The sequence below is a fragment of the Colossoma macropomum genome, unplaced genomic scaffold (assembly GCF_904425465.1).
Source record: "Colossoma macropomum unplaced genomic scaffold, Colossoma_macropomum, whole genome shotgun sequence".
NCBI lineage: Eukaryota > Metazoa > Chordata > Actinopteri > Characiformes > Serrasalmidae > Colossoma > Colossoma macropomum.
Window position 1 is genome coordinate 6,537,294 of NW_023494786.1, and position 20,394 is coordinate 6,557,687.

General features: G+C 38.7%; 1 protein-coding gene across 1 annotated transcript; it reads left to right on the forward strand.

Moving 5' to 3' along the window:
- The first annotated feature begins 10,108 nt into the window (after positions 1-10,108).
- LOC118827166 (adenosine receptor A1-like) lies at positions 10,109-14,802 on the forward strand. Its single transcript, XM_036598415.1, has 2 exons — positions 10,109-10,529; positions 14,139-14,802. The coding sequence occupies exons 1-2, from the start codon at positions 10,198-10,200 to the stop codon at positions 14,791-14,793; spliced, it is 987 nt and encodes a 328-aa protein (XP_036454308.1). The 5' UTR covers positions 10,109-10,197; the 3' UTR covers positions 14,794-14,802.
- Positions 14,803-20,394: the final 5,592 nt, after the last annotated feature.

Genomic DNA, 20,394 nt, shown 5'->3' on the forward strand with positions numbered 1-20,394 from the left:
AAACACTTGCTCAAATTTTTAGTGTCAGCAGGTGGTGAGGCAAGTGTTCTGGTTGGCGGTAATGTAAAAGTAGTCGAGTTCAATGAAAGTGAAGAAAAAGTCAACAACTCCTATCTCAGATTTCAGATTCACTTCTTTGAGGTGTCATCCATAAAAATGTTCATGGGTGCTGTTGTAGATGTTAGAATATCCCACTGGAGACCTTCTGTGTAATATTCAAAAATGTTCACCACATACACTGAGATTTTGCATGGTGCTGAACGTCTCTCTTGCTGGTTTATGTTTCATTGCCAAAAGCCAGTTTGCATTTGTCTGCATCAGTAGGAAACTGGCGGTAATGTACCAGACTACCTATAGATTTTTTGCTTTTTTTTTGCAAAATGGAATGAACATCTCATTTTCGTGGGTGTATTTTTATTCACATACAACTTCTAACTTTCTTAGCAAGTCTTAGGTAAGACATGAACACCTGCATAGTGAGGTTTTACATCACTGATAGGTCACTGACTGCACCTACCAGAGTTAGCCTGTCCAATGCATTTAAGTTAGTGATACTGGGTCTTCTGGAGTCGACTCTGACTCTTGACTCCTACCGCTGGAGTTGATGGAGTTAACTCCTGGACTCAGTCCGAACCAAAACAGCACCAGAGCCATGGATACATGGATGTAGCAAAAATTAAAGATCATAGTGAAATGAAACTTCGACTGGGCGACACTAACTTTACTGTGTATTAGTACAACTCTATTCCCCTGTTACTAGTTTTGCCTTGGATGGAGGCTGGCCTAAATCAGTAAACACATGCTTATAATAGATTACCATTTATTAAAAGGAAACAAATACAGCCAACCTAATGAAGAAGCTCATACAGCCACGCAGGAGGAAGTAGTGGAGAGTGACTGGGGCAGCTTACCAGCCAAAATTCCAGAGCAACGTACTGAGAAGATCACTGATATAGTCACAGTCAAATTAACCAGAACAAAATAATATTATTTTCTGGTTAACTATGTTTAAAATATGTCTTCACTCCTGAACAGGTGAAAGTGTTTTTGTTTTCAAGATTACTTCAATGTTCTATGACAAATATTTTTGTTCCTTTTCCATAGTGTGGTGCTTAAGGTGATTTTGACATTTTGTGGCCAGAGTTTGCATTTGCAGTGGCAAGTGAGCAGCTTTGGCATGAAATAAACAGAAGGACTGGATTAGGCTTGCAGAGTAACAGTAGTGCTTTGATACTGAAAACTAAACAAACATCAACACCAGCATTCCACATGCTGTCAAAAAGGCTTGATTGTAAATAATAACATTTGGGAAAACCATTTCATTTGAGGCAATCGTAACATGACATTTGAAATAATGTGGAGTCAACAGAGTTCTTAGCCATGAAACGACCCCAACTATCAGGTACGTTGAAGAACTCTTTTGCAGTTGACTCCCCGTCTATGGAAGCATATCAGTAGCAAAATAGAAATGAAAATGCAATATGTAAAATGGCATTTGTTCTCAAAATGAAAATTCAAATTCAGTTTTTACCATTTTCATTTGCCAGTTGGTATACTAGCATTGATTTCATTTAGATTTGGACACATCATAAGCAGCTTTATTTATTACATTAAAATGCATTACAGTTATTATTACTGTTAAGCACAATCAAGGTGATTCATTCAAATAAAAAAATTAAAAAGTTGAACAGTTGAAAATTTGGGAGGAAAAGGAAGCATCAGCATACTGGAAAGCAGCTGGCCCTGATAGTGTTTCACCTGCAACACCCAGACACTGTTGTGGACAGCTTTTCCTATCCTCACTGATCTCCTTAATTAGTTCCTGACCCAGTCTGTGGTACCTGTGTGCTTTAAGACCTCTATCATCACACCAGTTAGTAAAAAGCAGATCTCCTGCCTGGATGACTCCTAATTCCAAAACAAGGGCACATCTCACATCCTTACTTTACATGTACTTTATTACCCACTTTGTAATATACATAACCTACTGTAAAACCCATACCATAATTCTTCTAAGAGCCTTTTCATTTTACTCAAATTTCAATTGACAACCTGTGGTGTGTATTAGAATATCAGGGAACTGGAAATGTTCTGCATGGAGGAGTGGTCCACGATCCCTCAACAAGTGCTCTCCAGCTTTGATAAGCATCACAGAAAGCAGCTCAGAGCTGTTATTCTCACCAGCGGAGGTGATTATTTGGTGATTATTCTTCAGCAAATATTAATAATGGGTGCTAATATTTTTTCTATAAATCTATGTTTTCAAAAAAAGTTGCAAAACACAATGTATAAATAAAAATATACACTTTGCCAAATTGTTTAAAGGAGTAATTTGCCTAAAAAATTTAATTAAAACGATTCATCATCCAGATCAGCCAAGAAATGTTTGATATATGTGTACTGCCAGGGAGACTCCAATGCTACGTCACTCATTACTCAATCACAAGCTTCCACCTACCTTTAAAATGACTCGACTTACACACCTGCTTTGCTGCTTTCAGATGCTGACGTTTCATCGTTCCCCTTCCTCCTCCCTGCCGCCACCAGTTGGTCCTCATTCGGTTGCCCAGGGGGTAGGCTCCTGGAGTCTTTCTGGTAGAACCTTTAATTCTATCAGTGTGGACTTCTGTCACCAAACTCATCTCTGTGAATACATACCAAAATCTTCTTCTACAAAGCCTGCTTTAAGAATCTATCAAAAACCTTAGTAAAAAAACATCTTAGTAAAACATCCTACATCCCACTTTGTAGTATGACTCAAAGGGTACAGCTGTCTTTGTTTTACGCTCATTCAGCTCCTGTCATGCTGTTGAATATTGCATTTACTATTGAATTTTAATTTTTTTGACCATCTTCACTGCAGATGTGTTCAAGTTCTGGCATTAATTGGTTGTCAGTTGGTTGTTTTGTATGGAATGACTTCACAAATTGCTCTGAGGTAAAAGGAGTTCCTCACTACATTACTCACAAAGGTTGTCCCACCGTTCACCTGTGTGGAAAACATTATTTTCCATATAGGACTGTGTCACGGGCCAGACTTGGTCTGCGGGCCTTGTGTTTGATATGTGGTTACTGGACCTAGAGGACTAACAGTGCACAGATGCTGCCCCCTGCTGGCCTGAAATGGACATGCATGAGGCTAGAGATAAGACACATTCTCAGACGAATTCCACTTCAAAATAATCAATACCACAGTTTTATTTAATATTAATATTTTATTCACAATATAATAATCATTCCTTACGTTCTGATTGCTTTAACGTTTAGTTGTTCATGCGTCCACATGAATGACTGGACCCAGGGTTTTCCAGCAGAACATTACCCAAAGCATCACACTCCCTGCATCGGCTGTCTGTGTGACATAAATAAAAACAGGACCAGGCGATCTTCTTTTAATCCTCTAAGGTCCAGTTCCATGGTGGACCAGCTTTCGATGGAGGACAGTGCTTAGCATGGGCACCCTGCCAGCCCAGCCCAATTCCTCCCTCAACCATCATCAGACATTTCTGTGGCTTGTGCCATAGCAGCCCTTCTGTGGTGTCTGACCACACAGGATTGCCTTCACTGTCCTCACACATCAATGAGCCGTGGGTGCCCAACACCCTGTTGCTGGTTTGTGACAGTAGATAATCACCACTGCTGACCAGGAGCACCCCACAAGCCTTGCTGTTGTCTGGCCATAACGATTAATGAGTCACTCATACTAAGTGGAGTTGCTTTTGTAACACAGTTGCTTCTTCTTGCAGAAGGTGATGCTGAAACTGCCAGGTGCTGTTCTAGAGAGCGTCACTCTTTCAGATATGAACGACTGGCTCATGTACAGAGGGAGAAAGATCTTCACAAAGGTGTACGTTTCTGTCGGTTCAGATTCAGTATAGTTAGAACAGAAAAAAACTTACTTATGTGAAATTACACCAAAAGCAACTGTTTACAACTAAAATTGTTTTATGTTTTTATGTGAAGGTAACAACATGGAACTGAATGGAATGATCTGTGTTATGCTGCAAAGTCACCCAAGTTCCTGGATCTCAGGTGGGAGAGGAACACTCCATAGTCCCCATAGTCAAGACAGCACAGCAGAGGATGTTCTTCCTGAGACAGCTGAAGAAATGAATCTGCTGCAGAATCTGATGATCCAGCGATCATTGAGTCCATCCTCACATCATCCATAACCATCTAGTTTGTTTCCTCCACCTCACGAGAATCAGCCAAACTGCAGCGCATAATCAGGGCAGCAAAGAGGATCACCCAGTGTAGTCTGTCAACGCTTCAGGACAACTACAACAGCAGAGTGATGAAGTATGTTGGCAACTGACCCCTCTCATCCTGGACATCACCTTTTCCAGCTACTTAACCACTTTTTATCCAGACCTGTAGCGCTCATTAACTCCTCTGTAACATAATGCTTATTTGCAGAACTGTACAAATGTAAGTTCTCACAGATGCTCATATCATTCTGCAGTGTAGTGTATATAATAGTGAATAGTTGTAAGTTTCTTCAGACCTGCATACATGTACAGATATTCATATACAGAATCTCCTTAGCTCTTTTCACATTGGCTCTTATTTTTTATTCTATTTTCATTTAATTCGTGCCTGGGTTTGATTCCCCGGCCAGGTGACCAGGGTCCTTTCTGTGTGGAGTTTGCATGTTCTCCTCGTGTCTGCGTGGGTTTCCTCCCACAGTCCAAAGACATGCAGTCTGGCCAATTGGACAAGCTAAATTGTCACTAGGTGTGAGTGTGTGTGAGTGTGAGTGTATATGTCTGTGTGTCTGACCTGTCCAGGGTGATTCGTGCCTTCTGCCCAATGACCGCTGAGGAAGGCTTCAGCATTTTGGAATGTGCATTTCCTTCCTGCTGTCTGTTTTTGAAGGTAATACAAACTAAATAGCACCAGAGTTCAAAAAGAGAAACTAAAAAACGAGAAAAGACAAACTAGAGGAAAAGCCCCCAATAAGCCCACATACCAAACAAGCTCACTTGCATTTATATTGCAAAATATTACCAAAACTGGACAACCTGAAAGTACTGGACATCCCATCAAACGCACACTCATATTCTATGTCTGGTACTGTGAGTTTTGGCCAAAATAATATATTTACCTTGAGATATTCTTGTGAATATTGAGATACTGTATCAAGGTAAATGTTGATAATAGTCACAAGTATTGTTTTCCAACACGTCCTACACACTTTAAAAATATGGTCCTTCAAGGGTCCTTTAGTAAAGAAAATGGTTCTATATAGATCCATAAACACTTAAAGAATCCTTTGCATGATTAAAGGGTTCTTTGCATCGTGAAACATTTCTTCAACCTGATGGAAAATGTGTTGTATATGGTTCTATATAGCACCAAAAGGGTTCTGCTATTGTTACGATACCAGTTTACAACATTAGTACAACCCTTTTTGGTGCTATACAGCAACCTTTTCAAAAGGGTTCTATATAGAACAATTTTCTTTACTAAAGACCAGTGGAAAAACATCTTTTTTTAGAGTGTTGAATGCAAAAGATATGACATATTAGAAAAGAAACATTACTTGTAAAATGCAGAACGTTGTACAGTGAAGTCAACATTCATTCCAGGCTCTAGACCAGGTGTCATATGGTGAGCCTCAGTCCACATGTGGACCCAACAAAGTATTTCAGCGAACTCATAGTGATAAATGCTTCTATTTCAACAACATACATGAACGTGAAACAACATATTTTCAGTAGCAGGCCTGCAGCAGCTCTTCCACTATTCACGTGAAGTTATGTAAATGACTTTAGCCAAAGGCTCATCAGAACAGAGACAACAGGGTCAAGCTAGAAAGCCAATAATTTCACAGATTTTCAATTTTATGTTTTATTTCTAAGTGTAGAAGCAACATGTTAAAACAAGGAAAGTTGTTGATGAAAACAAAGGAACAGAGAAGTTTGTGTTTTTATTCCCTTTTTAAGTTCAAAACTGATGTGTTTGATCTGTTCAGAGACTGTAGCACTGGTTAAAGGTGGAAAAATCGCCTCTGCAAAATAAAACAACTTACCAACAAATTACAGTTCTGTGGACGAATAAAATAAACCCGAAGCTCAGTATGACAGCTCCACCAGAGTGCTTGTTTATTCCCTCACAGGAAGAGCATGAAATGCTCGTAAAAATATCCTTGATTATTTTTAACTTAAACAGATTTGTTATTTGTTATTTTTTAATAAATTAATTTTACCTTATAACACAGGAGTTCTTACTTGTTAGATTATTATTAGTAAAGCTTTGTTTCTCATATCAAATAATTTTCCTTTCTTTTTTCAGGCAGGGGCTGCAAAAGGCTCAAATTATAAAGGTACATCCAAAATAAAATAGTTCATCAAACATATTTAATGTGTTTTTTTATTCTATTAGTTGCTTCAACTGATCATTAATGTTTCAGCATTTAATGGTAAACATTGTCATGATTCACTTAGCAACAAATCTGATGTAAGCTTTTGTTGAACACTCACAGTAGCACAGTGTAGCAATGCTCTACAAACAGTCATAAACTAACGCAGGTTATTTTGTGTTAATGCTGATTATTACAGGTGATCTGAAAAGTTGCAAGTGTCTCCACTGAGGTTCTGTTAAAGCCTGGTTTGTGACTGGCAGACATTTAATGAACACACCCATTTCACAGACTACATCCTGAACATTAATGTGCTGCCCTGATTTCCTATTAATATAGTCAGCTTCATGGTCTCCCAGTGATGCTGTAATAGGAATGTGTGTGCAGTCTGTTTCTCCAGGAAATCTGCTCTGTATATTTAGTAGTCTACCTGCTGTTTCATTAAAACTGCATTTCATTCACTGCCCACTGTGCACTTTACATGCTGCATCTGCTTCAAAGTTAAAAACAACTTGAAAAGAAACACCACCAAAGCTTGTTTATTTTAAAACTTGTGTACAGCATGCAGCAAACATGCATGTTAGACGAACTCTAAGCATCAACTCAATAAACAACTGCTGTTCCTGCTAAAGCCTGAGTAGACTGATAAATCAATGTGATCAGTTATTGATCTCAGTGTTACTGAGCTCTGTTAAAGCCTGAGTAGACTGATAAATCAGTGTGATGATCAGTTATTAATCTCAGTGTTACTGAGCTCTGCTAAAGCCTGAATAGACTGATAAATCAATATGATCAGTTATTGATCTCAGTGTTACTGAGCTCTGCTAAAGTCAGTAACAAAAAAAGAAGGACCATATGTTCTGCTCTCTTATTTGAAAACCATCACCCTATATAAGCAGTGGGCTATACTGTTCTGGAGGGGACACTTCAGAATTGGCACGGATCCCCTCTCAAGGACTTTATGGTGCTTGATATGATACAGTTTTACTTTGTAATAAACATCTTATACAAGCAAGACGGTGTCAGCGGAGACTCCTTCATCATCTTCACATCATCGCTATTTAATAAACAACAGTTATTAATCTCAGTGTTACTGAGCTCTGCTAAAGCCTGAGTAGACTGATAAATCAATGTGATCAATTATTAATCTCAGTGGTACTGAGCTCTGCTAAAGCCTGAGTAGACTGATAAATCAATGTGATTGGTTATTAATCTCAGTGTTACTGAGCTCTGCTAAAGCCTGAGTAGACTGATAAATCAGTGTGATGATCAGTTATTAATCTCAGTGTTACTGAGCTCTGCTAAAGCCTGAGTAGACCGATAAATCAATGTGATGATCTGTTATTAATCTCAGTGTTACTGAGCTCTACTAAAGCCTGAGTAGACTGATAAATCAGTGTGATGATCAGTTATTAATCTCAGTGTTACTGAGCTCTGCTAAAGCCTGAGTAGACTGATAAATCAATATGATCAGTTATTGATCTCAGTGTTACTGAGCTCTGCTAAAGTCAGTAACAAAAAAAGAAGGACCATATGTTCTGCTCTCTTATTTGAAAACCATCACCCTATATAAGCAGTGGGCTATACTGTTCTGGAGGGGACACTTCAGAATTGGCACGGATCCCCTCTCAAGGACTTTATGGTGCTTGATATGATACGGTTTTACTTTGTAATAAACATCTTATACAAGCAAGACGGTGTCAGCGGAGACTCCTTCATCATCTTCACATCATCGCTATTTAATAAACAACAGTTATTAATCTCAGTGTTACTGAGCTCTGCTAAAGCCTGAGTAGACTGATAAATCAATGTGATCAATTATTAATCTCAGTGGTACTGAGCTCTGCTAAAGCCTGAGTAGACTGATAAATCAATGTGATTGGTTATTAATCTCAGTGTTACTGAGCTCTGCTAAAGCCTGAGTAGACTGATAAATCAGTGTGATGATCAGTTATTAATCTCAGTGTTACTGAGCTCTGCTAAAGCCTGAGTAGACCGATAAATCAATGTGATGATCTGTTATTAATCTCAGTGTTACTGAGCTCTACTAAAGCCTGAGTAGACTGATAAATCAGTGTGATGATCAGTTATTAATCTCAGTGTTACTGAGCTCTGCTAAAGCCTGAGTAGACTGATAAATCAATATGATCAGTTATTGATCTCAGTGTTACTGAGCTCTGCTAAAGTCAGTAACAAAAAAAGAAGGACCATATGTTCTGCTCTCTTATTTGAAAACCATCACCCTATATAAGCAGTGGGCTATACTGTTCTGGAGGGGACACTTCAGAATTGGCACGGATCCCCTCTCAAGGACTTTATGGTGCTTGATATGATACGGTTTTACTTTGTAATAAACATCTTATACAAGCAAGACGGTGTCAGCGGAGACTCCTTCATCATCTTCACATCATCGCTATTTAATAAACAACAGTTATTAATCTCAGTGTTACTGAGCTCTGCTAAAGCCTGAGTAGACTGATAAATCAGTGTGATGATCAGTTATTAATCTCAGTGTTACTGAGCTCTGCTAAAGCCTGAGTAGACCGATAAATCAATGTGATGATCTGTTATTAATCTCAGTGTTACTGAGCTCTGCTAAAGCCTGAGTAGACCGATAAATCAATGTGATGATCTGTTATTAATCTCAGTGTTACTGAGCTCTGCTAAAGCCTGAGTTGACTGATAAATCAATGTGATGATCTGTTATTAATCTCAGTGTTACTGAGCTCTGCTAAAGCCTGAGTTGACTGATAAATCAATGTGATGATCTGTTATTAATCTCAGTGTTACTGAGCTCTGCTAAAGCCTGAGTTGACTGATAAATCAATATGATCAGTTATTAATCTCAGTGTTATTGAGCTCTGCTAAAGTCAGTAACAAAAAAAAACAGTGTTGATTAAGTGTAAGTCCCCCCATATGTGCCTTATCAATATGTATTGTAAATGTATCCAACCAAGCAGTTAAATAACAAACCCTTCCTTAGTTAAAGTGGGTGTTCTAGAGTGGGGCCAGGTTTGGAAACCTGTGGTTTACAGTAAGAGAATCAGGTTTGCTTTAATCGCAATAAACCCTGCTGTGATTTATTTAATTTTTGTTTTATATTATTAATTTTGGGGTCATATTTGGGGAAGAAGCTGCCAACCTGTGTCACCCATTTTGTATCTGACTGCATGTGTATTTTATGTGAATCCTATTTTATTAATGATTCATTTTTAGATCTTCAATTAGTACAAAAATGTCTCAAGAAGTTTTAATCAGTCCCTGCCAGCTTAACTGGGACTTATAAATGGCTTTGGTTAATTGTCTGCATTTTGGTCTGATTACAGACCCTGCAGACACTGAAGAAACAGCACTGTCCAGGCACCAGACTCTTCTAACTACATGGGTAAAGTCTGCAAATATTTTTCAAATAAGTAAGTATTTTTAGATATTGGAGAGTACTACAACTGACTAATCTCGGAAGAGTCTGATAAATGCCAGTCTATAGTAATGTTTGGTTTGTAAGATTCCTTATGTTCTCTTTGAGTCGTGTTATCTCAGCTCTGTAGTTAAACAGGTTGTGCTGTAGTTTCACTTTGAGCACCTGCCTCTGCAGGATATCTGCACAACCATGCAAACAACATGAAATGCTAAAGTACTGATATTAAAGGAAGTTCCCCTCCGCGTCTGTCACCGCCACACGCCCCTCTGTGGTCTGTAAGGTCAAAACTTTCTGTCTTTTCATTTCTGTTAGTGTGTGTGCAGCAAATGAACGAGTGACTTGTGTGGAAAGCTTCCTGTAATCACAACCAGACAGCCAGCACGTTCCTCTGAGGTTCCCCTCCTTCTAATTCACAATGGCTGATGTTGGGGAGGTGATCTACACAGCACTGGAAATATTCATTGCTGTTGCCTGTTGTCTGGGCAATGTGCTGGTCATCTGGGCAGTGTGGACATCTGGAGCCCTCAGGCAGCCCACCTTCTGTTTCATTGCGTCCCTCGCAGTGGCTGATTTCCTGGTGGGGGCTCTGGCTGTCCCCCTGGCTGTGCTGGTGGATGGACGGGTCGAGATGTCTTTCCATGGCTGCCTTTTCATCAGCTGTGTGGTCATCGTGCTGACTCAGGCCTCTGTGTACTCCCTATTGGCCATTGCTGTGGACCGATATCTGCGTGTTTACATCCCTCTCAAGTAAGATCAAGTACAATTTGTGTTCTGAGAGTGCAGAGATAACTTACTGAACTGCAGGCAAAATGAGTTCTGAAGATCATATAAAGCAGTGTAAAGCACTAGATTACATTTATTTCAACCGTGTAGTTGCTTCCTTCTAAAATAAGTGTAAAAAGTAAATATGCAGAACTGTGAAAAAGTGTTAAGTACCTAAAAAATTGTTTAAGATCATTTTCATCAGCAGTCAGTGGGTTTTTGTTAGTAAAAAAACACTGTATGGGTTGTTCTACCAAATTAATGCAAAGTCAGAGTTGAAAACACATTTTAGACTTTTAACTGACTTGGAATTTAGACAAAAATTTCTTTTGATTTGAGTGACCTACGATGCAATGATTGGGAGTTCTCAAGTGGCGCAACCATCAAAGCGTTAGCCCTATCAGGAAATCGCGAGTTCCTTCCCCGCTGATGCTGCAGCCATCTGTGGCCGTGAGTCCGAGAGAGAACAATTGGCCTCGATCTCTGGGTGGGTAGGATGCCTCCCGATGCTAGTCAGCGCAGGCATCTGTTAGCTGTCGTAACAGATCTGGCGGTTGGCACCTTCTTCCGAGCGTGTTTGGCTGTCCAGTAGCATTGCATAAGCAGCAGTTCAAAAACAATACAGTGGTGCTTCACAGGTCTTGAAGGAAGCCTGTGCTGGCCTTCACCCTCCTAGTGCTGGTGGTATCGTGTGAATGGGGAGTGCTAACTAGTGGGTGGAAATGGATACCACTAAATTGGGAGAAAAATAAAAAAAAATAATAATAATAATTTTTGTTGAATGTTCCATTTTGCCACTAACAAAACAATAATAACATCAAAACTTGGTAGTGAGCCAAACTCAAAAATGTTAACCAGTACATGACTAGCAAACACATTTGCACAGATGTACACAAATAAAATCATATGTAAAACACGGATGAGGTCTCAAAAAAAAGTTATCCAATTAAGTGTTTTTGATATAGTTTTGTAATTTTGTTGTCTGTAACTTTTACAAAATACTGTATATTTGGTTGTAAGTCAAGTGGTCAATAAAAAAATCTTGAGTCTACATAAAAGCTGAGCTGATTAACATGAACTGCATAAACATTACAATAACAGTATCAATGAGCATACCTTTTATTGTATTTTATTTATTTTTGTTATTTTAGTCCTGTTTGGTTGTGAATCAAACAAAGTTATACATGCGTACAATAGGTTACGCATGTTGCCGATTCTCTTCACAAGAGTAAAGAGTTCAGGAAAAAGCCTTCACCTATGTCTGGTACCAACTTGCATTTGAAGATGTTTACATTTGACTGGAATTATGCAGGTATTTTGTTGTTATTGTTTTGCAAATTCTACAGTTTTTCCCCAAGATCATCTTATGTCAGGTCAGTATCAGTGTGAGTATCAAATCGTGAGAAGTCTGACTAGTAGCAGTGAATCAAGTTTCATTACTTCGTCTTTTCCAATGAAGTTATGTGCATTCGCCCCGTGATACCTAAACCCACAAGGTCACGTGACCATCTTTGTGGTCAGAATGAAACTGCCAGAGTAAGCAGTGTCAGAGTTCAGGTGTGTATTTCAGTTTGACGTTCTTCACACCTCCTACAAAGCTGTTGGTCTACTTGATGCAAAATGTGTAAGCAGTGCTTCATTCTTTGGAAGTACGCAGACTGAGTCTTGATTTGAGGAGAAAACTTGCATATTTTTGACTTTACGGCATAAAATGTAATATGTTCATCATAGCATTTACAGTAAATGACATTTTACTTAAAATACTAAACCAGATTCATAAAACCCTGTGATAACAGTGCTACGGCATGCAAAATGTGCAGCTATGGCAAATAAGAGCTATTCTTGAAGTCACTGTGGTGATGATTAGCACATCAGTGTTTTGTAATGCTGCGATAATTTAACAGAAGTTCTAGGCAAGGGCCAATTAAAATCTATATGCAAATCAGGCTAAACATACTAAAAAGCCACCAAGTGAAGCTCTGGTTGGCTGCCAAAAGCAATGAAAACAAAGAAACAAAAAATTTTTACGTTTTACAATTTAAATTAACAAGCTAAACTGTAGGGCTGAGTGTGGTTGCAGTGAGAGCAGCGTTTTGTCTTGGAAGGACACCATACACGTGTTTTTGTTGTTTTTGCTGCTTCTCACAACCAAAACACAGGCCATATTTACAAAAATGGCTTTATAGAAATAATCCGCTTTGTGAACTTGATGCATTCAAGTACAGTTAGAAGTTGTGCAGTTTGAAACAAAATACAGGCAGAAATTAGAAACTGCTACAGTTTGAGCCACCTTACCTGCGAGGGTTGCAACTAACATTCCCTGCCCACTGTCGTGAACTTGTGACCTGGTATCAAACGATCACCGGCCAAGTAGTGGTCCACCACTCTGTGGTTAGGGAGCTCTGGTGTAGAGAATGCAACAACAGCATCAGCACATGACTGCAAGACATCTCTCATGTTGTACAGTATACAGTGCCCAACTCTGTAACACACACTAATACATTTTAAATGGCTAGATGGAGTTACAAACTTCCCAAACACATGTAGAGGTAGTGATTGACCCAAAACCAACTAAAATGTGCAAAGTAAACTGTAAACTCGTCAAAAAAGTACACGTTTAGTAAATATACTGTTCAGCTGGTATACTTGCAAAACATTGAATATTTCTTTATTGTGTCTACACTATATGAATAATAGATCTGTATCTGTGCTCTAGGCTAACTCAGCTTAAAGGAGCTGTAAGTTTCTTTCATAATGTACACTCACCTGAGATGAGGACTCAGTTTGCTTCGTAAGCTTATATAAACCATTTTATCAAAATGAGCCGCAGGTCCACACATAGGCAATGCCATGTTTCGGTCATGTGACAACAGCCGGGCAAACTTGTTGTAGAAGAAAAAGAATTGCATGCTCAGATTTGCATGGTGAAAGCTTCACTAGTCACTTTCCCATCAGCCATTCAAAGTAGTATCTAACAGGTACGCTACATGTTTCTGAGTACTGTATAGAAAAACTACTCTATGCTACTCTTTACAAGCAGAAACAGTCGAGGGGTCACCAGGGAACAATGTCAGATCATGTAAAAAAATCCAAAAAACAAAGGAAGAGAACGATGAGATCAGCATCGACAAAGAACCAGAACTAAGGTAAACACTGGCATTACGTCCACTTTGATAGCCTCCATGAAGGACAGAGGACTTCAGAGTAACACTGGGAGGGTATACAGTTCCAAGAACACTGCCATACTTTATAAGGCAAAGAAAAAATTGCTTATTGCTCCTTTAACTCTGGTAAGCCTACTGCATGCTGTGTAGAGGCAACAAAAATAGATTCGAAGCTTTTAGCACAGCAAGCATTCTCTTGTGCAGAAGCAGTGTGGTTACGGCTTCTGATCTAAAATGCTCTTCCTTATAGCTGTACTCTTGTTCTAAAAATGCATCAATGTGGTTTCCTCACAACCCACTCGGGCCCACACTGCAACCCACATGATGAAAACCACTGACCTAGACAATTAATATTTTTCAGTCATATTCAGAAATCTATAATCAACTACATTTTTTTCTCCCCAGTAATTCAATTTAATCTCCTTTTCAGGTACAAAGGACGAGTCAAACGGACACACTCTTGGGCCATAGTGACAGTATGTTGGATGATTGCTGCTGTGTTGGGCTTCATTCCTATGTTTGGATGGAACAACTACAACTCTTTACAACCTTCCAACTCCACCACCATCGTGTGCCAGTTCCTGACCGTCATACCAATGTCCTACTTGGTCAACTTCATCTTCCTCAGCTGCCTTCTTCCTCCCATGGTGATCATGACTGTTCTGTATGGCTTCATCTTCTGCACAATATCTCAGCAGCTGAGAGGAGGTGTTATCAGGGCCGTCAAGTCCAGCACATATTACGTTAAAGAGAAGAAGCTGGCCAGTTCACTGGCTCTTGTTCTGGCTCTGTTTGCAGCCTGCTGGCTGCCCATACACATCATGAACACCATTGAGTTTTACAGCCAGAGCAGCCTTGTCCCTCACATCGCTTTCTATGTTGGCATTCTCCTCTCACATGCCAACTCAGCGGTGAATCCTGTAGTTTATGCTTTCAAGATACCCAAAATAAAGAAAGCATACACAATGGCCTGGAGGAAGGCTCTCCCATGTCAGAGAGAACAGCAAACAGATCAGAGCAGATCAGAAACCAATGCTAGCAGCATCACATACAGCACTGCTAAATCTGCTACAGTTCTTACATGAGCTGCATATGTGCTACATAACTGCTTAGAGCTACTCGCTTTCATTAGAACTGGACACGATAAATGTGACAGTTTCTTTCTGCTACCGCCTTGCCAATTTTGCCAAGCTATGAAACTGAATTAAATAAGCTTACTGGGCCTCCTGAGATACTAGATTTGGGTTGGTTGACTCCCCTTAAAGTGTTTTTTACGATGGCTTTTGAATCATATTATTTATGTTTCCTGGATGAAAAGGCAAATTTATCAAGGGCTCGGGTTCCAGCCACACAGTTTTATGCATATTTTGACTCAGAATTTAACACAGACAGTCTTATTCTCTTTTACAGAGCGGTTGGAAACACAGCCTTGTTTACATTATTGTTTTGTGACATTTCGGTAATTTGCTTGACTTTAATTAGACAGCAGGATGGAGATGAGGAGTAGACAGCATGCAAACTTCTCAGTATATTTTCTTCATTCTAACATGACACAGTGTATGAGAAGTTTCATTTTCCTGTTTGTTTAACCAAGGCATTTAGAGTTCCGCAGTTCTTTAAAAAGTAAGCCACAGACAAATCAAGAACATTGTTGACCCAGGACGCATATTTTCTACAGCACTGAATGTACTTTAAAGGCTAAATGTTTTTTTCCAGGCTTAAGCCGAATTTTTATCTTATCAAAGTTTATTCTTCTTTCATTCCTTCTTCATTGGGGACCCCCACCTTCATTGTCCATTCTATCAGCTCCACTTACTGTATAGGAGCACTTTGTAGTTCTACAATTACAGACTGTAGTCCATCTGTTTCTCTGCATGCTTTGTTAGCCCCTTTTCACCCTGTTCTTCAGTGGTCAGGACCCCCACAGGACCACCACAGAGCAGGTATTATTTGGGTGGTGGGTCATTCTCAGCACTGCAGTGACACTGACGTGGTAGTAGTGTCAGTGTCACTGTAACAAACAGATGGACAAATGGACAAGTAGGTATACTTAATGAAGTGGCCAGTCAGTGTATAGTGTTAAGTATTTAGGTTGAAAAGCAACATATACTTGTATTGAATTCATTGTATTTGCACTGATTTGCTAGACTTTTCAGTAAATGTTATGAGGTAATTGCTCGATTGCACTCACTCTAATTATGGATGAACTGTTCACAACCAGAAGGACCTGAGAACAAAGTTTACTTTGTAGCAGAGATATTTAGGTTCCTTATATAATCTTGCTCAAATATTTTTGAAATTATTTAGCAAAAACCACTGGACTGTTTAAACTAGTCAGCAAAATGGCCCAAAAGGTTAACCCAGCAGTGTAGATAAAACAGCTGGTAGAATAAAATGGTATTTGAGCAGCCTTTATTTACTATTTTACTGCTAGTAGAAGACTGACATGTATTTGAGTCAGATTTTCTTTCCCCAAATAGGAAGAATATTGTTGTTATTGTGTTTGTTTTGTTTGTTAATATTTTTTACTACTTTATTTGTGTGATATTTTTTAATCTTTTATATAACAGACAGTTTTTGTTACTTGTTTTCTTTATACATCTACTTGCACATGGCTAGATACTTTGATTTTTTTAAATGTATTTTGTTTCTCATACATAAATAAAGCTCACTGTATTGTTATTAATGCCATTATTGTAGTTGTTCTATTACTAACAGACTAAAGCTAACAAAAACTCTAGAATACAAATACAATGTCCCACCCAGGGAAAGATTACTGAGGGGGCCAGTTGGACCTCTGACTGCCAAGTTTTTGTATCATGATTGGGTTTGGTTTTCAAAGAAAAAGAAAAGTAAACATGATTCAAGTTTGTCTTCAGATCTAAAAATCACAAAAAAAGTTATGATGTAGACACAATAAGATATTACACATTAGTAAGGATAATTTGGTTTATTTTCAAACAAAAAAAACTTAAAAAGTTGCATTACTAAAGTGCAGTACACACATGAAATATTGTTTATCTTACTTTTCAGGTCATTTTGTTTATTTATGTATTACATGCTATTATCAGAGTTTGGGGGGCCTCCAAAGATGGTTGTTCCAAGGGGCCTTGCCACACCATGATCCACCCCTGGTACTACCCTCAACCCCTAAACCACTGTGGCCTATCAATGTTCTAATGCTTCTAATAGTATGTGACTGAAATGTACCACTCTATGCATTTTAGGGCACTATTATGTACAGTGAGAAGCAAAATATGGGAAAAATTAGGTGAAATAGTTTTGTTATATTTTTATAAAATTTGTATAAGATCAAATAATATGCTTGATACTAAAGCACAAGACAGCTTTTGGGCAGTGTTTGTCATATAACATAAACCATTTAGGAAAAAACGTAATTTGTGTTCTCCTCCATTTTCAGCTGAGCATAAGAGTTGGGGCGAAAAACTTTAACGCAAAAATATTAGTTTAAAGTAGTATTTAGTCCCAAAACCTTTACAGGCAATAACGGCCTCAAGTCTGTGAGCCACTGACATCACCACAGCAGGTGATGCTTATTTTAGGGGCGTTTCTGACTTCAGTTTACTTCTAACAGGTGATATGTGTTCTGCTGCTACCATTACTGCTTCTCCTGCATGTTCTCCCCCGCTCTGAACTTCAGGTTAGAAAGGTGTTCTGCAACATTGAGCTCCTGATGACTCCTCTGGATCCTATGGTGCATGCTGAGCTCTGATGGATATATTTATATTCATAACATACACTTATGATCATTTTCAAGGTTTGCGGATTATCCATAAAAGAACGTAGATGTTTAATGTCTCTCACTGACAAAACATCTTTTTATTCCGCTGTTATAAACACTATATACTAATAACTTCAGTATTTTTGCAAGTAAAATGGCTCATCATGAAGACAGAAATCAGCCATTTACTTACTCATTCATTGTAGACTTCGAATTCTGAATGAAAGCAAAGAGAAAATTGAACTAGATCAAGAGTTTTTGGAAAAACGTAGCTGCCAAAAGCTGTAACTGTTAACTTACCTTTGAAATGATCTTGCTATTGGTGTTCTTGGGGTGCCCATATATGCTGTTGGCCCAGATGTAGCTGAGGGTGCAGAGCGCATAAAACTAAACTGTGGTCTGCTCAAGGTCGTTGGAGACGGTTCTTACTGTTCTACGCTCACCCCATGTACTTCATTATGTCCTCAAGGATGAAGGTCAATGACGCTGAATCGCCCACTTTCGTTAGGGAAAAGTGCCAAGTGGTTATCACGCGTGATATACAGAGTGCTGGTGTTGACCTACGACATGATTCATAGACGACAGCAAGGGTTTAAGTTGAAATCTTTACTAATAGAGTCAAAGTAAAACCTCAAAATACATTGACTGGCAACATCAAGTACACCTCCTTGTATCTACAATCATTGTCTGCTTTATCGGCTCCACTTATCATATAGCACTCTGTAATAGGTATTCAATTCCAGATTGCAGTCCAGGTTTCTCTGCATAATTTGTTAGCCCTCTTTCACCCTGTCAGTGTCACTGCAGTGCTGAGAATGATACACCACCCAAATAATACCTGCTCTGTGGTGGTTCTGTGGGGGTCCTGACTACTGAAGAACAGGGTAACAAAGTATGCAGAGAAACAGATGGACTACAGTCTGTAACTGTAGATCCACAAGCTACAACGTGCTCCTATATGGTCAGCGGTGCTGATAACATGGACAATGAGTGTAGATACAAGAAGGTGTACTTAATGAAGTGGCCAGTCAGTGATTGTTGCGTGTCACAGAAGTCTGTAACAAGCTTCAAAAGTCTATATTTATGCCAAATTTCCATTAATTGCAAGTTATATAACACAGTACAACCCTATACCCTGCCAGGAAAGGTGTGTAAGGAACCATTACAGTGAGCCCAGGAAAAAAAGGAGTGAAACATCTTTAGTACATGTTACATCTATCACTGAGAAAGCATACATTATATACTGTATAGGCAATATTGCAAATATTGCCTATACAGACACCAGTGAAAACAGTATTATTGCAGTGTGGTAACTGAAGAAAAAAAGAACACATTAGGTTTCTGAATTAAACACACCTGTAAATGGCTTTCAGTATAAACAACATGTTAGTTAGCACAGTTATTTTAGCTTGAAGACCCATAGCCCTCGTCTACACTGTTAGCTAGCTAAAACAGACTTATTGACAGATTTTTGTTCTCTAAGCTCAATTTTCTGAACACTTTGCTAGTATAAGTTAATTTCTACCACATAAGGAAATCAGGCTGAAAGAACTAATTTACAGCAACACTGTTGATTATGAGCTAGCTAGTTACTTACATTAGTTAGCTAGTGATCTAATATGTTATTAATGAAAAACACTACAGCCACTTTGATTTTTTTTATCAAAGAGATAACCAGAGAACCTGTAGGGAGGAGAATTCCCACTCTGCAATGTCTTCCGGTTTTCTCAAACGCTAGAGGGCGCTCCCAAGTGAGTCCAAAATGAAGGGGTTGATATGGAGCATTTGAGGAAAATCATAGTTTATAAATTCTTAAACATTTTTAATGTAAAAGAATGCTATCATTTCCTGAACACAGAACCGCATAAAACATTTTAACACAGCTGTTATATTTTTGAGAGCTTTTAAACTCGAGTTAAAAGAGTTTAAAATGGCACTTCATGTACGTCCATGACGTCAGTGAGCGCGAACAGCCAATGATCTGCTCCGCTCGCCAACCAATCATCACCCTCTAGCAGTAATGCCCACCTCCTGCTGCCCAAAACCTGTTTGCTGTAGAAAAAGGATATATATCGTTAGTCATTGAGCTCCATTCACTCTCATTCATTGAGGACCCACTCGCAAGCACCCTCTGCTGTTCAGCAATACTGTTTTTGATATAACGGGGGAAATAGGAAGTGGCCAGGCTTCTCATAAACCAGCTCTGGATTAACTGCTTACCTGTAAAATCTGGCTGATATTTTTCACAGTCACGTCATCCTCTCGTAACATGACTCGAGTATTAGCCCTAAAGAGCACAAACGAATCCATAATTCCCCTCCAGCTTCTCTTCTTCTGGAGCCAGCTTGGTGCAAAACCGCAGCAGAACGGTGACGTTTACATGACCCATAAATGTCAATAACCTACTGTTAGGTATGAAGGAAGAAAATATCAATATATAGTGAACTAAAATCTAAACATGGCCGATTCTGATATTTCCTGTACTTGTGTTTTGATGCATTGGAAAGATAAGAAAAAACAAATAAAGTCTGTATTCTCTAGTGCTTTTGATAAAATTCAAAACAGTGTTGTTCTCTGTTTTCCCATTGCTGGATTAGAAACGAAAACCAATTAACGAAAGGTATTTCAGGCATTAAGGTGCTGAACCAACTGAACAGAAAGAAACTACAAAACAAAAATTAGGAGCTAAATGTGAAAACCGAAAGTGGAACTGAAGAAAAAGTAGATTCTTTCCTCATAAATATTCTCGATTAGCAGTAAAAGTTCTGCAGATAATCGTCTGAATGAGCATCAACACACCTTATAGGCAGTTATATGTGACTGCTGTTCATATTGTATGGATGGTTTCAGACTGCGGATTATTATATATATATATATATATATATATATATATATATATATATATATATATATATATATGTGTGTGTTAAACCATTTTTTCTCT